Below are 17,697 nucleotides of genomic sequence, written 5' to 3'. Positions count from 1 at the left end.
TATCCTCAGCATGCCACTCAGTTGATAATCCCACTTAGTAGGTATGTGCTGAACTTTCCTAATCCACAACAATTGATTGAATCTCAATTCTGTGTTAGACACTTTGTATTCTAAGTGCTTGGTGTGGTTAAAGTCCCCCCCACCCCGTGAAGCTTACATTCTAGTGGCAGTGAGAGATAAGTGGCAATGAAGAAAAATGATGCAATGAAATGGGATAGAGTTGTAGGGTAGTGAAATGGGTGTGGTCTGAGAAGCCCTGGTAGGAGAGGTCATAGTGATTATCAGCAACATTTACTAGATAGAGGTAGAGTGATAGAGACAGATTGAGATACAGAAAACCAGTGTCAGGGCTCCAAAACAATTATTTCCAATGCAGTAGGTAAGCTCTGCTTCTTTGCATATTTATTTGGGACAGTTTGTGCATCTTGAAAAAAATGAATAAAGCATTGATTTTAGGTTAGAAGGTGTGCCATGAATTTGCAAACTATGTTCCCTTTCTTTGGGGGAATAGTTTACACAGTGAGAGAACAGCTGTCTCCTACAGCTTGGTGTTGGGCTTTGGCTGGTCTGTTAATTGCCTTAGTATGTGTATTTCTGACTATGTGTATCGCTCCTGCAGCCCCGTCCACCAGAATAAGTCTTTAAAGTCCTGTTGAATGTTCACACCCAGCAGGCAACTACAAACTATGGCTCACGAGATGATTTAACAGAAAAGTATTGAAAACATTTAAAGTACAGCACTGAGTTGTTCATAAGGAGAAATTGCTGTTTGCACAAACAAAACATTCAAACAATGAAGATCCTCTAGGTCTTGATTTAATGCAGACTTCCTTCTTGTTCCCTTTATTTTGAAAAATCGATTTCAAGTTTTGAATAGCACCTAGTAGGTGTTCCCTGTGTCTTGTCCCCTCCCCCTAACGCCTGCCTAACCGGGGAAAAATCGTGTTGTTTGGTGGTTTGGTTCTATTTTCTTAGCCAAGTGCTTAAAACACGAATGTTTCTTAAGTACCTTTTGATGGGTTTCACTGTTTTGTTTATTTTGCTTTAGTCGGTGCAGAAACCTTCAAATTTCCTTCTATAACAAACTCCCCCCACCCCCACCCCCGAAGTCATCATCTGACCTGGCTGATGGAGGCGGTCTGCAGACCTTGCAGCCAGGTTGATTTTCGCATGGGCTATAACTTCCACACACAACTTACGGCCTCTTTGAGGAACCAATTTTCAAGCTAAGAGAACAAACGAAAGTGCTCGCTCATCTTTTGAAAAATATGCGCTTGGTATGTTCGCCACTATTCATTGGGTTCTCAGTAATGAATACAGAATGTGACATCGGTTTTTCACATACAGAGCTTTTTGTCTTCAATTTCTGGGATGTTATTTCCTCGTTTGACGTTTCGTTTTCCTGATTTATTCATCTTTAACATGCTACAGAAAACCTCTTCCCCTAGCGATTGTTCTCTCCCTTTTTAAGACGGTTTAGGAATGGAAACCTTGACTTTTGAGGATCCTTTTAGGTTTATTCTCCCCCCTCCCCCGTTATTCCTTTCTGCACACTCTCAGCCGTGGCTGCCAGCATCCGAGCTGAAAGAACCCGTGGCGGGAGAGGAGAGGAGGGTGTCATGTTGGCGACAGGCTCCTGCTGGCGGCCAGCGAGCCTGCCGGGGTTAACGGGGGCACAGGGGTCAGCACCCTCGAAGTTGGGGGCCTTGGGCGGAGACGAGACATAGCCACGGCGACCACTCAACCTGAGCATCTCACAGTCCTGCTCCCCCCACGGGGAGAGAATCGCCTAATCTGTCACGATCCCACCGAGATTTTGCTCTTCCCAGCACGGTCTCCGCGACCAAGCGCGTCGCGGGGCGGACGCAGGAGAGGAAAAGCCCAGGCCTGGGGCAGAGGAGGAATGAGGGGCCGGGAGCCGGGGGGGATTTCCTCCTGCGCTTCCCCCTTCAACGGGAGCGGAAAATGTGATTTGCTGTGCATTCCAGGCTCGGTTCCCTGGGGTGACCTCTCCCAGCCGGCCTGGGCGGGGGGAGCAGACAAAGAGGCGAGGCAGGCGGAGAGGACCCCGCGGGGAGGCAGGAGGGGTGCGGGGGGCGGGGGCAGTACCGGGAAAGGGGGTGGATAGCGGGTCCCGCGGCAGCGACGGCGCCTGGCCAATGGAGAGGCGCGGCCCCGGGCGCCGCGCACGGCCGCCGGCATTTAAACCAGAGACTGAGCGATGCCCCGCACTCGGTGCGCCCTCCGCGGACCGGGCGACCCAGCGTGCGGCGAGAGCGTTTCTCTCCGTCCGGCTGACCCCGCGCGGAGCCCGGGAGGCTCGGGCCGCGGCCTCACACCGCGCCACGCGTCGAGAGCGCAGGCCCCGACGACCCGCCGCACTGACAGGTGAGCGTGGAGGCGCGGGTCAGAGTGTGTGTGTGTGTGTGTGTGTGTGTGTGTGTGTGTGTGTGTGTGTGTGGTGTGCGCGCGCGCAGAGGTTTGCAAAACGACTCCCGTGTTCAGCTCGGTGTAGAGATGCGTGGCAGCTCTCTGTGAGCGCGGTCCCTTGGGGTGAACCATGAAGAACCATCGCGGGGTCCTTTCTGCCAAAGTCGGGGCTGTGGTAACCTCGCCTTGCGCGGTCTGCAGGGAAAGACTGGGAAAGAGGATGTCAAGAACTAGAGAGATGGCCCCGCATCCCATTTTCTCCTCCCGGAGCCCCAATAATCGCGGTTCTGGTGCGCGTGGCAGCCGTGAGCGCCAGCGGCACCCGCACAGGGAGGGCGTGCAGTCCTGGCTGCAGGAGCGCCGGGGCAGAAGACTAGTGAGCCGAAGCAATGGGGAGCAGCGGGGACCTGCATCTCAGCAGTAGACGGCGGGGCAAGTTATGCTGCAGGGGTCCCATGTATTTGAGGCAGGGCGCTGGGACAGGGGACGCCTGTCGCAGCGCTGTGAATGATCCTGGCGCGGGGTGGAGGATCCGGAGAATCAGCGATTGCGCCCATTTGCTCATCCTCAAGGTGAGATGGAGACTCTCACAAGAGGGAAGCCGCGGGATTCGGCCACAGTGGAAGCCCGAGGGTCGGGTGACAGGACACTCGGTCCTGGACGCGGAGTTCAGCGAGCCCTTCGTGCTCACATTGAACACACCACGAGCTGGCTGCGCACTCGTGGGCGCTAGGTTCCTTGTTCTAGGCTTCTCCCGGTACCCCGCGTGCTTCTGCTGAACCGCGGACGTCCAGGCACAGGGCTGCGACAATCTGCCTGGTTCCACTTCCGCGGGTACCCCTTAGTTTGTGTCCCAGAGGTCCCCGCGTCGCCTCACTGCGCCTCCCTAGCGACGGACCACGCGAGACTGGCAGCAGGAGGCTGGTCTCCGGCTCGGACATCCAGGTCATCTCTTGTCCTCCTCCGACACCTTGTTCAGCCCGGTGACCTCGCTGCAGCTCGCGGAGCAAGGCCAGCGATGCAGGGGTATCGGGCTGTCACTTCGTCAGCCAGTTATTTGTAGACTTTAGGCTTGGGAAGAATAGGCGCGCCACCGCTTCGGCATTATCTTCGGATCCCAGCTCCGCCTTGGGGACACCCCAGCCTGGTGTTTCCCCATGCCGCGCTCCGGCGACAGTTCCCGGGAGAGGTGGGGGGCACATGAGCGGTGACCAAGGCTCTGCGGGCCGAATGGGCTCCCGGGTCTAACCCGGCTGCCTCCTTCCCCTCCCTTGTTGACTCTGAACCCCGGCTCTTTCAGACAGAAATATAGCCTCGAAGTTAGGGGTTAAAAATCTCTTCTTAAAAATAGTACAAGGGCAGAGAGGAGACCATCAATAGGTAATTGGATATCCCGCTGGAAAGAGCAGATCCGAGCGGTGTGCGTGTCTGTTTATGTTCCTTTTCGAGATGGTGCCAGGACACGAGTTGATTAAAACAATCTATTGTGTTAAGTGGGTCACCAGGGATTTAAACTGTCCCAGGGACCCCAGAGTAGTGGTTTTCTTCTGGCTGTACACACAAGTTAAATAAATATCGGAGAAGAGGTTAAGATAACCCTCCTCCCAGGGTGAGGAGTCTTCTTTCACCCCAGGGCTTTCCATCCTTTTCCTTGTCCCTTCCCTTCCCTTCCCTTCCCTTCCCTTCCCTTCCCTTCCCTTCCCTTCCCTTCCCTTCCCTTCCCTTCCCTTCCCTTCCCCTTCCTTCCTTCCTTCCTTCCTTCCTTCCTTCCTTCCTTCCTTCCTTCCTTCCTTCCTTCCTTCCCTTTCTTTTTGCTAGGTGGGGCATGGGGACTTGAAGGGACAGATTTTTCAAAGCAACCAGGGGAAGATCTTCAGAAAACTATGGATTCTCATCTTCCTGGCACACCCAAGTCTACAACACTAGGTGATTTGAGTACTATCACTGGATAAATTATACTCCCCAATGGTTAGTATTAATTAATGATTTAAGTGTTCTTTAGAACTGTAGTTGCTGTTTGTGTGTGTGGTGTATGTGTGTTTAAACCCTAGGTCATTGTAGAAATTAAAGTCTTTTGTAAACTTGGTAATTTCACAGATTTCCTATTTTCTTAAAAGTTCATTTTGAGTGAAATGTTTTAGTAATTCACGATCTATAGGAAATCCAAGTTGGCAAACAGTCTTTAGGTGAGTGGTTACACAGGGAGGAGTAGAAACCTACTAACTCCCCACATCTCTGAATGAGAGCTGCCTGCCTTGTCTTCTCAACTGAAGCCCTTGGTCTAAGCGTTTAAGTATTGAAAGTGATATAATGCCAAGAAATTTTATGCCACAGATCCCTCTTCCAAGAAAAGCTTGTCAACAGCAAAGCTGTGGAGCATGTTCTAGAACAGAGAATAAAGGACAGACGGGAAAACCTAAGGCTTTTATGGAAAGGAAAGTGGGAGGAGGTAGGGGAGGTGTCTGCAGCATCCACTGAAAGGCACAGATCAGGCAAGTGTTACCAGCCCACGTCATACATCTGCAAGGAATTTGCTTTCATTTTAACATATGCGCTTAGAAATGCAAAGTACAACATTAATTCCTGGGACAAGAGAAGTTTTTTTTCTTCACATGTGAACATGAAGATACAAAATAGATAATTATTTGAGTTACGATATTCTTCCAACTTTATTGCATTAGAAACACGTCCATGTGTCCCTTGTTAAATACTGTGCTGGGTGTCCAAAGAATAGTGGTTAAGGACATGTGTTTGGGGGCTAGATAGAACGAGGCTCAAACCCTAATACTTCCACTTGATGGCTGTGTGACCTTGGACAGATACCCAACTTTTCTGAGTCTGGATTCCCTGATTGGTCAAAGGAAAACAATGTTATCTACCTCATATTTTGTTGTGAATTTAGCATAATGCCTAGCATAGTAAGGGCTCAAAAATATAGATAATTCTTATTTTTAGTGGTGGTATTGGGAGAGGCAGTCACATAATATAGCACCAGGATATATTACAAAGTGGTCTGAACTTAAATCCCAAATCTCACTGACGCAGAGACTAACACACATCTTTCGCTCCAAGACAGAACCTATAACTAGGATGCCCGTCCATTAGTACTGCTCAGTGAACATTTAAAATTTATTACTTTCTAATGTATTTCCTGTTGACTGAAGTTTGTTGGTGAAGTTTCACTAACTTCACCAAAAAAATCTTCCAATGAGGATGGAGTTCCTGAGATACTTAACTACACGGTGATCTCCTTCCGGCCCTGTGCCATGTTGGGCCCCAGCGTGTTTTAGCCTAACTGGTGTTCAAAATATGGAGGTTGTGATTCCAGTACTTGCAACATGTACAGGATGAGACTTTATGCTCTACTGGTTCTCTTTTTATCTTCTTGGTGCAACTTGTCTCAAAAAAAAAAAAAATCAACCCAATGTATTCTTAAGAAATCACCTACTTAATTTTTAAAAGTTGACTATCTTTTTAAAAAGTAAAGATCAAAATCAAAATAACCTTTTACCTTCCCAAAGATTTAGTCCTGAGAAAAAGATAGCAGATTATTCTAAAACCTGGCCTGCACTTAAGAGTATTTGCTGTCTCTTCCATTATTATTTTTTTTTAATGCTGGGAGAAAGATTTGATGCTTTACCTGTTGAATGTCTTTCTAAAACTTAATTCATCAGGAGGAATTGATGAGATGTTGAAGCACAGACAGACATCTGGCTTGCTGACCATTGTCTCTTCACTGTAATTTCCACCCAACACTCCACTTAACTGATTATAAGCAGGTTAGTTAGCTAAAATGACAAATATGGCAAGAAGAGTGTGGAAAGAAGCTGGCCTAAACTTTCCCAAAGACATCAAGAACATTGGAAATGGGTCACACACAGCATTTTTATATCTGATTCCCCAGAATTAGATGATGTGTTCTTAGAGCCTTGTGAAGATTGGAATATGTCACCATGACCTGCATAGGACAGAGGTGGCTAATCTGGTTTATCCTGCATGCAGATGTTTGCCCTTGATCGCTAAGGGAAACGTGAAGGAAAGCATCAGGTAGAGAAGACCTGCTTTGAGAGTGTCTATATCCTCTGGGACAAGTGGATTAGAGGGGACGACAGTGGTAAAGAAGGGGGAAAGGTGGAGGTGGGATGGGTCTTGCTGGTTGCAGAGTAAACTCACCATGAAAATATGATCATTATTACTTGGAGGAGAAATGCATTAAGGGGAAGTTGAGGCAGGTTTGAAAAGAAGATTATCGGTAAAGGAGAACAAAGGGAGGTCTGCGTGGCTGTCACGAGGCACCCGGGATCCACGAGATGCAGCTTTAACTTAATGATGTGAGTGGATCATTTCATGAATGCAAATTACCAAAAATGTTTGCAGCTCCTGGTTGGACATGAGTGATAATTCCTAGGAACCTAAATCTGGATTAGCATTTCGATTGAGTTTTGATAATGGGGACACTCTGCTAGGTGTTGATGTGGAAAAGAATTGTCCCCAAGGAATTTACATCTTCTTGATTTCCTCCATGTCTATGATATTTACAAAGTGCAGATTATTTAGTGGTCACATAAATGGAATTTCAGGAGCAAAACCGTCCTATTTCCTTCACTGAGTAATTAAGACCAGTTTGGTGTGGGGGGACGTTGGGTGACTGACCACAGTGACTTCACAGAGCCCTGGTTCTAGTACTAGTTACCGTCCTCCTCCCACTCACTCTGAACCATGTGAAACACGCAGAGTGCTTCAGAGCACTGCTGTTCTCTAAGAAGCTGAGGGCTCTGTGGATTGAGATTCCTGAAGCTGGTTTTCACTTCTCTCCAAATAACTAGTTAATAAGGTTGAAGAACTCAAAAACCTCACAATAAACATTGAAGATCTTTGAAGAGTAGGCTTTTTAAATATATAAAAAAAAAAAAAAACACATTTCATAATATTTTCCACATCTAATAAATCTTATTTTGTGAAAAATTTACTTTGGCTTACAAAAAAATACAAAGCAGCCTGTCACTTGAGACCCCTTTGGCTTATGGGGTATGCATACTCCCATAGGAACGGGAAGTCTGTCCAAACTAAAACTGAAAATCACAGCTGACTAATTTTGGATTTACTGCTTTTTTGTTGGTTTCTGCCATAGTGAATACAATGGCTTCAATTGGAAAATAAAACCCACAGCATTCCGCATGGGACCAGGTAAAAATTAGTGGGTATTTGGAGTTTTCCTAGAAAAAAGAGGGCAAATGTTAAGACGCTTCCGGGACTATAAGGAGGTTGCTATACTGAGGGTCAGAACAAAAGGATTCCAATTGGCTGTGTTACTAATTGGTATGTGGGAAGGTGTTTTAAAACGCAAAGAATGGAAACTCTAAATCAATGAGGTCTGTAGCAATCATTCAGAGCACCTACTGTGTGCCAGGCACTGAGGGTAAGATGATGAATGAGCCCTCATGACTCTCAGACTAGGTATTTATTTCATTACAGATGTGAACATGCCCAAAAGGAAAATCTGAGTATAATGGAGGTCCTAAGTTGGTCTTGGAGAAAGAAAAAAAAAAAAAAAAAGCATTTTTGCACAGATGTTTGTGGGAGGGGATGGCCTCATGATGTGAACCTGTCATATGCAGTCAATGTACGTTTCCGGTCAGTCTCAGTTGGCCTCTGTGATGTGGGCTCTGGGGTCTTGCTCTGGGAGGGCTGAGTTGTCCTGGAGGCCATTTTTAGTAGGGATTGGGGAAGATCATGGGTGTAGGCCTAGGGCTGTCTTATATGCTCCTCTTTCAAATGGGCAGAGATTGCATTTTAGTTTAGATCCTGGCCCTGAATTGAATAAATAGCAGACACTTGGGAAAGCTTCTCAAATTCACTCTGTATTTGCCGAGGAGACGAAACTGTCATGGCTCAAGTTATCCTGGTCTCTGGAGAAAATCAGCACTGTTTTATAGCTGGACTTTTCTCATGAGTGATTTTTTTAAAAAGACAAAACAAGGAAATTAATTTTTTTTGTTGTTGAGGCAAAAAAGGCTCTGTTTAAAGAACAGGGATGTTGTAACATAAACTGACAAAAGCCAGGGAGTCTGCAGTCAGAGCAGAGAGCTAAATGTCACATTATCAGCTCCAAACTTGAACTTGCCGAAAAGTATTAGGTTGATGCTGGGAAGATGGTGCCATTTAAGGATATTTTAAATTTAATATTTAATTATCTTAATTTGACATTATCCTTAGGGTTGCATGGTCTTTACTTGCAGGCCCTATCCCTTAGAGAGTCTGGATTTCATACTGCAGTTGTCTTTGAAAGGTAATTGCTCTAGCTAATAATACCTGCTGGTACAGTTCCTCGGGGAGGGGGGGGGGGGCATGAGAAGATTACTATTAAGTTGCACTTCCCAGTTATCTTGTGTAAGTAACACCGGTGTTCAGAAGAGAGCAGGGAAATGGGTACTTCACAGCAGTGTTTTCAGGATCAGAAAACTGTGGTGGGAATGGGGTGGGGGTATGGAGGGACAGGGCGAGCCTCAGGATTCAAGTCCGATTTGGTGTGATGGTCTGAAGAGGGAGGCTGTGAATTTGAAACTGCACTCATGGAAAAGAAAAGCCTTCCACATTTTAATAAGCCCTTTGTGTCCCATGGCTGCAAGTGCTACAGGCTTTGCTACTCAAAACTTGTTAGAAAGGAAGACAGACTGAATCAGAATCTGCATTTTTACAATGTCAGGGGACTGCTTGCACGTTCAGGTTAGAGAAGCACTGTCCCAGGAGAATCTTCATAGTCTGATGCTTCTCTGTTGCACTCTGCTTTTTAAAAATACGCTGCTTCTGCTCCTCCTTCTCCGTCTGCCCCATCTTCCCTGAATACCCTGCCTCTAGAGTCGTCCTCCTTTGTCTGATTTATATTCCTCACTCCATTCATTTTTTTCCTCTTCCCATCCTTGCTTTACTGTTTTTCTTGTCAGTTTTCCCTCTGCCTCCCCCTTCTTTAATTTTTTTGTCATTATTTATTTATATGCCACCTCCTTTTCTGATCCATAGCTAACTCCAGATCCATCCACAGTAATTCACTGTCATTAATATATCCAACATGTCTATGGTATTTATTAATGTAAATATTTGCACATACCTGTTCTCGTCCCATTGTCTACCTTCTAAATTTTACACACACACACAGACACACATGTGAATGACCTATTTTACTATTTAAAGTAGAAAAAAATGTACATCATGGTATAAAGAATGATAGAATGAATATCTGTTCTCAGTTTAAAAATGAGAAAAGGTGAAGGGTCCAGGAGTCTTTATGAGTTATGAGATCTTTCTGGTAAAGTAATTCATTCTGTCTGCAGCATAGCCATACATTTGGTCAGTTCTCAAATTGCTTTCACTTTTACATCAAATTTGATCTGAACAACCTATCTGGGAAGATGAGGTATTTGCTGAAATGAAGTCATTTATTGAGAAGTTAAGTGAGTTTCCTCAGGTCTGATAGCAAGTTGCTGCCCCAGGATTTCAAATAGAAACTCAGCCTTGACTTTTCATCTAGTACTCTTCCTGTGAAGCATTCTCCCTCTGTCAAGTGCTTTCTGGTCTCCCCCACTGATCTCCTTCTAATGCCTGATAACAGCGACCATCTCACAAGCATCCACATAACTGAACAAGGCACAACTCAGGAAACACTCAGGCTGGTTAGGGAGAAAAGACTCGGATACTTTCCTGGCAGATGAAACCCTTTGGACAATAAGGCTAATTCATCTTTGCTAGAAAACAAGATCGAAAATAAGTTCCCCCAAAGAGGAGCAAGATAACCTGGCATTGAGATAGTAGCAATTTCCTATATGTCTTCTAGCACAAGAATGAGTACAGCTAAGTGATCGTAATACAAAATCAAATGCAGTTGGTGTCAGAAGCCAGGAAGAAATTCCTGCGGGAGTACATATGTTGAAGAGATGGGTCCTGGCTGAGTTCAAATCTTAGCTTATATGCTGTGTGACCCTGGGTGAGCTACCTCATGGCCTGATGGCCCAGAGGGTAATGAGAAAAACACCTCTTAATTCACAGAGATATGTGAGAAGTAAAGTAAATGTTTTACAGAAAATGTTTACCAAGTGCCTGATAAAAGGTTAGCTGTTATTACAAACACTGCTTAACATTGCGGTATATTAGGCGACTTTGTCATTGTTCGAGCACTGTAGAGTACACAAACCTAGGTGGTGTAGCCCACTCACACCCGGGCTGTGTGGTACAGGCTATCTATCGCTTCTAGGCTACAAGCCTGTACAGCAGGTTACTGTACAAAGCAACATGAGATTAAATCAAGCACAAGAGAAAATTGTTCGACCAAGAGACATGCTAAGCATGAGATGGATGAGGTTGCTGCCTGTGTAACACAGCATACTGTTGTACAGCAAACCTTTTTCATACATAGAAAGTATGCATTCTAAAATAAGGATAAAAAGTAGACTACAGTAAATACACAAACCAGTACATAGTCATTTGATATCATTGTCAACTACTGTGTACTATACGGAATTGTATGTGTGACATTTTTATATGACAGGCAGTACAGTAGGTTTGCTAATATCATACCAGCCTCACCACAAACACGTGAGTAATGTGTGGGGCTACATTACAACAGCTACTATGTCACTAGGCTATAGGAATTTTTCAACTCCATTGTAATCTTATGGGACCACTATCATATATGTGGTCCATCATCTACCCAAACGTTGATATGCAGTACATGGCTGTATTAACGTTTTCATTAATCAACTTTTCTATTTTTCATGTTTCCCCTCTGTGTTTCCTTCCTTCAGCATGAGCCGCACCGCCTACACTGTAGGAGCCCTGTTTCTCCTCTTGGGGACCCTGCTGCCAGCTGCTGAAGGGAAAAAGAAGGGGTCCCAAGGTGCCATTCCCCCGCCAGACAAGGCCCAGCACAATGACTCCGAGCAGACTCAGTCTCCCCAGCAGCCAGGCTCCAGGAACCGGGGGCGGGGCCAAGGGCGTGGCACCGTCATGCCCGGGGAGGAGGTGCTGGAGTCCAGCCAGGAGGCCTTGCATGTGACCGAGCGCAAATACCTGAAGCGAGACTGGTGCAAAACCCAGCCGCTCAAGCAGACCATCCACGAGGAGGGCTGCAACAGCCGCACCATCATCAACCGCTTCTGCTACGGCCAGTGCAACTCGTTCTACATCCCCAGGCACATCCGGAAGGAGGAAGGCTCCTTTCAGTCCTGCTCCTTCTGCAAGCCCAAGAAGTTCACCACCATGATGGTTACACTCAACTGCCCGGAACTACAGCCACCCACCAAGAAGAAGAGGGTCACGCGCGTGAAGCAGTGTCGTTGCATCTCCATCGATTTGGATTAAGCTGGGACACCCCGCTTGTCCTAGGGATGCAGCCCCACGCGGGCCCAGAGCCAGACCTAAAACAACCTGATTCTAACTTGGCTTAAACCTAGAGGCAAGAAGAACCACCGGCTGCCTCCTGACAGGCGCCTGCTAGTGTGTAGTTTGTGTGCATGAGTGTGCATGGGTGCCTTTGGGTGTCTGCAGACACCAGAGGAAACACAGTCTCTGCTAGAGGGCACTTCCTATTACCTAAACAAATCTGCTTCCATAAGGGATGGCACAGAAAGCCCACACCACCCAAGGCACATTCAAAGGGGGAGGGCTGTGGTCTGGTTTTGCCTTTGTCTTCCGTGTGCCCTCCTGGGACCAGAATCTCCCTTCAGAACCAGCGGTCATGGAAGAGGCTACTCTGAGGGCAAGGGACCTGTTTTAGTGCTGTATTAGACTTGGGAAAGGTATTTCAACCTGTGCTTGCTTCCTCCCTCCCTCCTCACATCCGTGGTGCATCCCTGCTTAGGATCTCAGTGACTATTATTATATTTCAGTCTAATCCCCTATTGCCAAGGGACTGAGCGTGAGGACCAGTTGAGCCTGGCAGAATTCAGCGGGGTGTTGTGCAGTCTTGGAAGGCCAACCCCAAAACACACTGAGACCCATGTTTTAGCAAATGTTTCCTGGTATTTAACAGAACCCAAGTGAACAGAGGAGAAATTAAATTGTAAAAAAAAATAAATAAAAATAATTTTGGCTGTCATTGTGAGCTGCTGAAAAGTAGTCGTAACCCAATGCTAAAATTTAAAACATAAATATTGACCAAATATTTTCAGAACCAAATGAGTGAGCTAAACCAAAACAGCCCCTTTCTGCTTTGCCCCACAGGTGGACAATAGATGTAGTTCAGAAACCCCTATGCAGGGATAGGAAGAAAAACCCCAAAAACCTCATAATCAGAAGGTTCTAGTGTCTTTCCTTTTACTTGGTTATAATCACCTCTTTCCCAGTTCATTATTTCTGTGGAATGCTTCTGAGAGCCATACCCTGTATTATAAAGATTCTGCCTCTGCTGAATGTACCTGACAGTGGAGAACCAGGCTAAGATGAGAGAGTTTAGGTCCTGCTCCATTTTAGCCAGAAGTATAGTTTGGGTCTTTTTGTTTTAGACATTGATAGGAGTTTGAGCTGGAGAGCAGAGGAGAGTAAGGAAGTAAAGGAGATTGCCTCCAGCTAAGGAGTAGTTTAATGCCTAGGAGGAGATGTGAGAGATATGACCACCCATTTTTCCTTTGCCCTCTGAGGGTCTAGTGGGAAATTACACCAGAAATCAGAGCATTTGGGTTCCTTAGCTGCCCCCGTCTACTGCTGGTGGGATTCATGTAACTTTGTAACTGCTCAGAACCTACTTGCAAAGGCTGTCCTTTGGCTACTGGCAATACCTACTTAGGGTTTATCTAATGGCCAAAGTGCAGTGCAGGTGGACCTTACTGTATTTTGGGTTTGGCTAACCTATTCTCTTCAAGCCTAAGGTTTTATATATGCACACCCCCCCCCCCCAACACTCTTTTTGCCGTGTATCTTCTCAGCCTCACTAGCAAAGTCACGTGTAACATGGGAAACAAACACCATAGACTTGTGTTTCAGTTGCCCATCAAGGCTCCAGCATTCAAAGAACCATTGCAATGAAAGAGGCCATTTAATTTTTGTTGTGGTTCAGTGCTCTCCCATCTAACTAAACAGGAACCGTACTTTGAGGCAGAAGTTATTTTGAACACCCAAAATATTGGGTCTAATTTTAAAACTTTTAAACTCACTACTGATGATCCTACACTAGGTAAATTTGTGCGGACACAGTCTGTGCATTTCGTATACACTGTATGCCCCTGCCCTAAATCTTTCTATCATCCACATCCTCTAACAATAAAGCACAGAATGGATCTAATTAAGCACGCAAATGCTAAGCCAGAATTTTGAGGGTGGGGGAGAGGAAGAGAAAGGGGAAGGAGCTGAAAATGTAAAACCACACTAGAGAGGAAAAATGACATTCAGAACCAGCAGACACTGAGTTTCTCTTGTTTTAACTCTGCCACAAGCATGCAATTGTGTTAAAAAGAGATGATTACATTGGCAGCAGTGATATTCTTTCAGTAGCTTCCACAGTCTTGCATGGAAGTCGAATTTGACTTAGGTAAAGAGAATTTCCTCAAAATTAACTTCACTCGGATAATCAGCATAACTGCCCTAAAAACACAGCACTAGCCAAAGAGGGAACCATCTGCTTTTCTCAGTGTACCTATATCAAGACCAGCACAAGTATGTTGTATCTTCCAACATTTATTGAAAGTGCCATATCTGTTACATATTGTATTCGAGTCACTGATGATGTAATGATATGTTTTTTCATTACTATAGTAGAATTTTTTTTTAATGGCAAGATATTTTCAATCTCAATCTTTCGTATTAAAATAATGCCAAACACCAAATACGAATATTACGATATACACTTTGTACTTGGCATTAAATAAGAAAAACACACATCCTGCAAGTCTGTAAGTTGTTGTTTTGTTATTGTAGTTCTTCAAAGTTCAAAATGTAAGTGAAAAATCCGGAGGAAAGGATAATTTCCACTGTGTGGAATGTGAATAGTTAAACAAAAAGTTATGGTTATTTAATGTAATTATTAATTCAATTCCTTTGGTCACTGTGATTTCAGGCATTTTTTTTTTTCTCCTTTATTTGACTTCCTTTGAGTTGAGCAAAGAAGAGGCTGGCACATTGTATTCTGTTGGAGGCTTTTATCAGGTCAGAAGGAAACAATAAAATCTTGACACATCTGAACATGCATTACAGAGTTAAGACCTGAGCTTTTATTATTTTTTTAAATTGAATGTTCCTTAAAGGTTAACATTTCTGAGGCAATATTAAGAATAATTTTAAATGTAATTTGGGAGACTTAATGATATGTGTATACAAACAAATAGCAGATAATAATGAATAGTTCTCAAGTCCTTTTAAGGAGAAAGTCTAAAATGAAAAATGTATGTGCAAAACATTTATAAATGACTAGTTAACGCTTAAGAGTGAAAGTAGTTCTATTGATTTGTCATTTTCAAGATATTTAATATCAACTGCATTATGTATTATATCTGCTTTAATCATTTAAAAACAACAGAGGATTATATAGACTATGGTTGAGGTACTTTGCTGTGTATAAGGATAAGAGGGGATTTGATAGTCTCATAAAAGCTAATTTGGTTTAAAGCAAAGTTTTATGAATCTGTTACTAGAATTTAGTTTCATCCAAATTATGTTCTATATAACCTTCCCCAAAGAGCAACCAATAAATTGAACCTCTTCTCTGTTTGTGTGTGTGTATGGGTGTGTTTTTAACTGGTAGTATTCACAGGGTAGGGGGGTGGGGCGGGATTCACTTATCATAGGACCAGAGGTAGAAAAAACATAATTAGATCTCATGTAATCTCAAAGGGAATTTATTTCTTCCATCTGGACCTTCCAGATCCTGCTTGATTTCAATGGGACACCTCAGGCCGTGGCAGTTAGAGGCAGGTATGCAATAGAAAGTACCAACTTCTTCCCCAGAGATAGAACGAAGAGTTAGAAAGGGTTATGAAAAGACTTCAGATAGTGGAAGAACTGGCACACAGAAATGATGATGGCTGTATTTTGAAGTGTTCAAGGGGAAAATGGGAGAAAGATTTGGGGCTCAGTAGAAGGAAAAACTTTCTAATGATGTGAGTGATTCAGCAATGCAGTGATCTGCCATGAGATGGTGAGATTCCTGTCTTTGGAAATATTAAACCATATGCTACTATCATTAGTGCAGAAAAGTCACTAAGCAAAGAAACAACAAACAGCAGCAAGAGCAAATCCCGAGCAGGGGAAGAGAGACTGATTTCAAGAGTTACCACACTACATTACTTAAAATAACAAATGAAAATTTTACCAGAGGAGCTGAAAAGCAGAGAGAGAAATGAGAGAGAGAGAGAGAGAGAGAGAGAGAGAGAGAGAGAGAGAGAGAGAGAGAGAACTCTATTAAAATCAGAAATGAAAGAGGGAACAGTACTATGGACCTTACAGAAATAAAAAAGGATTATAAAGGACTACTATGAACAACGGTATGCCAACAAATTAGATACCTTAGATGAAATGGACAAATTCCTAAAGTGACAAAACATCTGAGTCCATTTTTTGATATTTGACTATGAACATCTTTTAAGCCTCTCTCCTCCCTCTTCCCTGTCGGCCCAGATCTGGGCAAGCTGATAAGAAAGCCCAGGTTCTCCTTCATTTGGCATTGATAGGATGATCAAACCATCCAAACAAGGGCCTACCTGCATGTGGGAACCCTCATCCCAGCCTCTCTCTCTATCAACCATAAAAACTCCAAGTTAGTCTCCTTGCTCTGTTCTCTCATGCCATTTTCAGACTAGGTTGGGAGGCCTGCCCTGTTCTCCACAGAAACCCTTGTTATGTGAGTAAGAAAACTTGTCATATACTCTTGTTGTGTGTGTGTGGTGTCATCAATCTTGACATCCGAGCCAAACTTTGAGTAAAGGTCCATTCTATTTATGCAGGTGTCTCACTGAAAATGACTCAAGAGGAAATAGATATTTGAATAGAACGATCACAAAGAGGTTGAACTAGCAATTGAAAAAACGTTTCACATAGAAAAGTCCTAGATCAGATGGCTTCATTGGTGAATTTTACAAAATATTTAATATTTCAAGAATTAATATCAGTTTTTCACAGCCTCTTAAAAAAAAAAAAAAAAGAAGAGGCGGGACCACCTTATATCTCATCCTATGAAACCAGTATTACCTTGTTACCAAAACCAGACAAAGACATCACAGTCGAAAACTATAGACAAATATCCCTTATGAACATGTGTGCAAAAATCCTCAACAAAATACTAGGCAACTGAATTCAGCAACATATAAAAAGGATGATACACCATGACCAAGTGGGATTTGCCCCAGGAAAAGAAAGTTGGTTTAATCATCAATCAATGTAATACATCATATTAGTAGAATAAAGGACAAAAACCACACAATCATGCAGAAAAATCATTTGACAAAATCCAACACCCTTTCATGATAAAAATCACTCAACACACTAGGAATATAAGGGAATTCTGATAAAAGACCTGATAAATGACATCTATGAAAAACCCACAGCTAACATTACTTAAGGGTAAAAGACTAAAAGATTTCCCCCTAAGGATATCTGCTTTCACCACTTCTTTTCAACATTATATTGAAGGTTCCAGCCAGGGCAATTAGGCAAGAAGTCATCCAGATTGGAAAGGAAGAAGTAAAACTATTTCTATTTTCAGATGACATAATCTTGAATGTAGGAATCCTAAAGAATCCACAAAAGAAGTATTAGAGCTGTCTTAGTCCATTCAGGCTTCTCTAACAAAATACCACAGACCGGGTGGCTTATTAAAAACAAACATTTATTTCTCACAGTTTTAGAGGCTGGAAGCCCAAGATAAGGATGCTAGCATGGTCAGCTGACAGCTTGTTTCTAGGTCCCAGACTTTTTATTGTATCCTCACATGGTGTACTGTTTCTGGATATAACAACAGTAATCCTGTTCATAATGGTTCCACCTTCATGACTTAAGCACTTCCCAAAGTCCCCACCTACTAATACCATTACCTTTGGGGTTAGAATTTCAGCATATGAATTGGGGTGGGAGGGACACAAACATTTAGACCATAGCAAGAGCTAATAAATGAATTGATCAAGGTTGCAGCAAGATCAAGATATAAAAATTAATTGTATTCTATATGCTACCAATGAAACATCTGAAAATGAAACTAAGAAAATAATTCCATTTGCAATAGAGTCAAAAAGAATAACATACATAGGACTAAATTTAACAAAGGAAGTACAAGACTTGTATGCTGAAAAT

General features: G+C 43.8%; 1 protein-coding gene across 2 annotated transcripts; it reads left to right on the top strand.

Moving 5' to 3' along the window:
- The first annotated feature begins 1,559 nt into the window (after positions 1 to 1,559).
- GREM1 (gremlin 1, DAN family BMP antagonist) lies at positions 1,560 to 15,123 on the top strand. 2 transcript variants are annotated; one of them, XM_019725556.3, is made up of 2 exons: positions 1,560 to 2,388; positions 11,229 to 15,123. In XM_019725556.3, exons 1-2 carry the CDS (start codon positions 2,222 to 2,224, stop codon positions 11,782 to 11,784), a joined length of 723 nt encoding a protein of 240 aa, XP_019581115.2. In that variant the 5' UTR covers positions 1,560 to 2,221; the 3' UTR covers positions 11,785 to 15,123. The 2 variants fall into 2 exon arrangements, with proteins under 2 accessions (XP_019581115.2, XP_019581116.1); XM_019725557.3 differs by lacking the exon at positions 1,560 to 2,388 and adding an exon at positions 4,182 to 4,398.
- The last annotated feature ends 2,574 nt before the right edge of the window (positions 15,124 to 17,697 follow it).

Source organism: Rhinolophus sinicus, chromosome 3 (genome assembly GCF_057876585.1).
Source record: "Rhinolophus sinicus isolate RSI-liver-muscle chromosome 3, RSI-T2T, whole genome shotgun sequence".
NCBI classification, from domain to species: Eukaryota; Metazoa; Chordata; class Mammalia; order Chiroptera; family Rhinolophidae; genus Rhinolophus; species Rhinolophus sinicus.
Note: the sequence above shows the minus strand (reverse complement) of the source record. Positions and strands in the feature narration are given on the sequence as shown.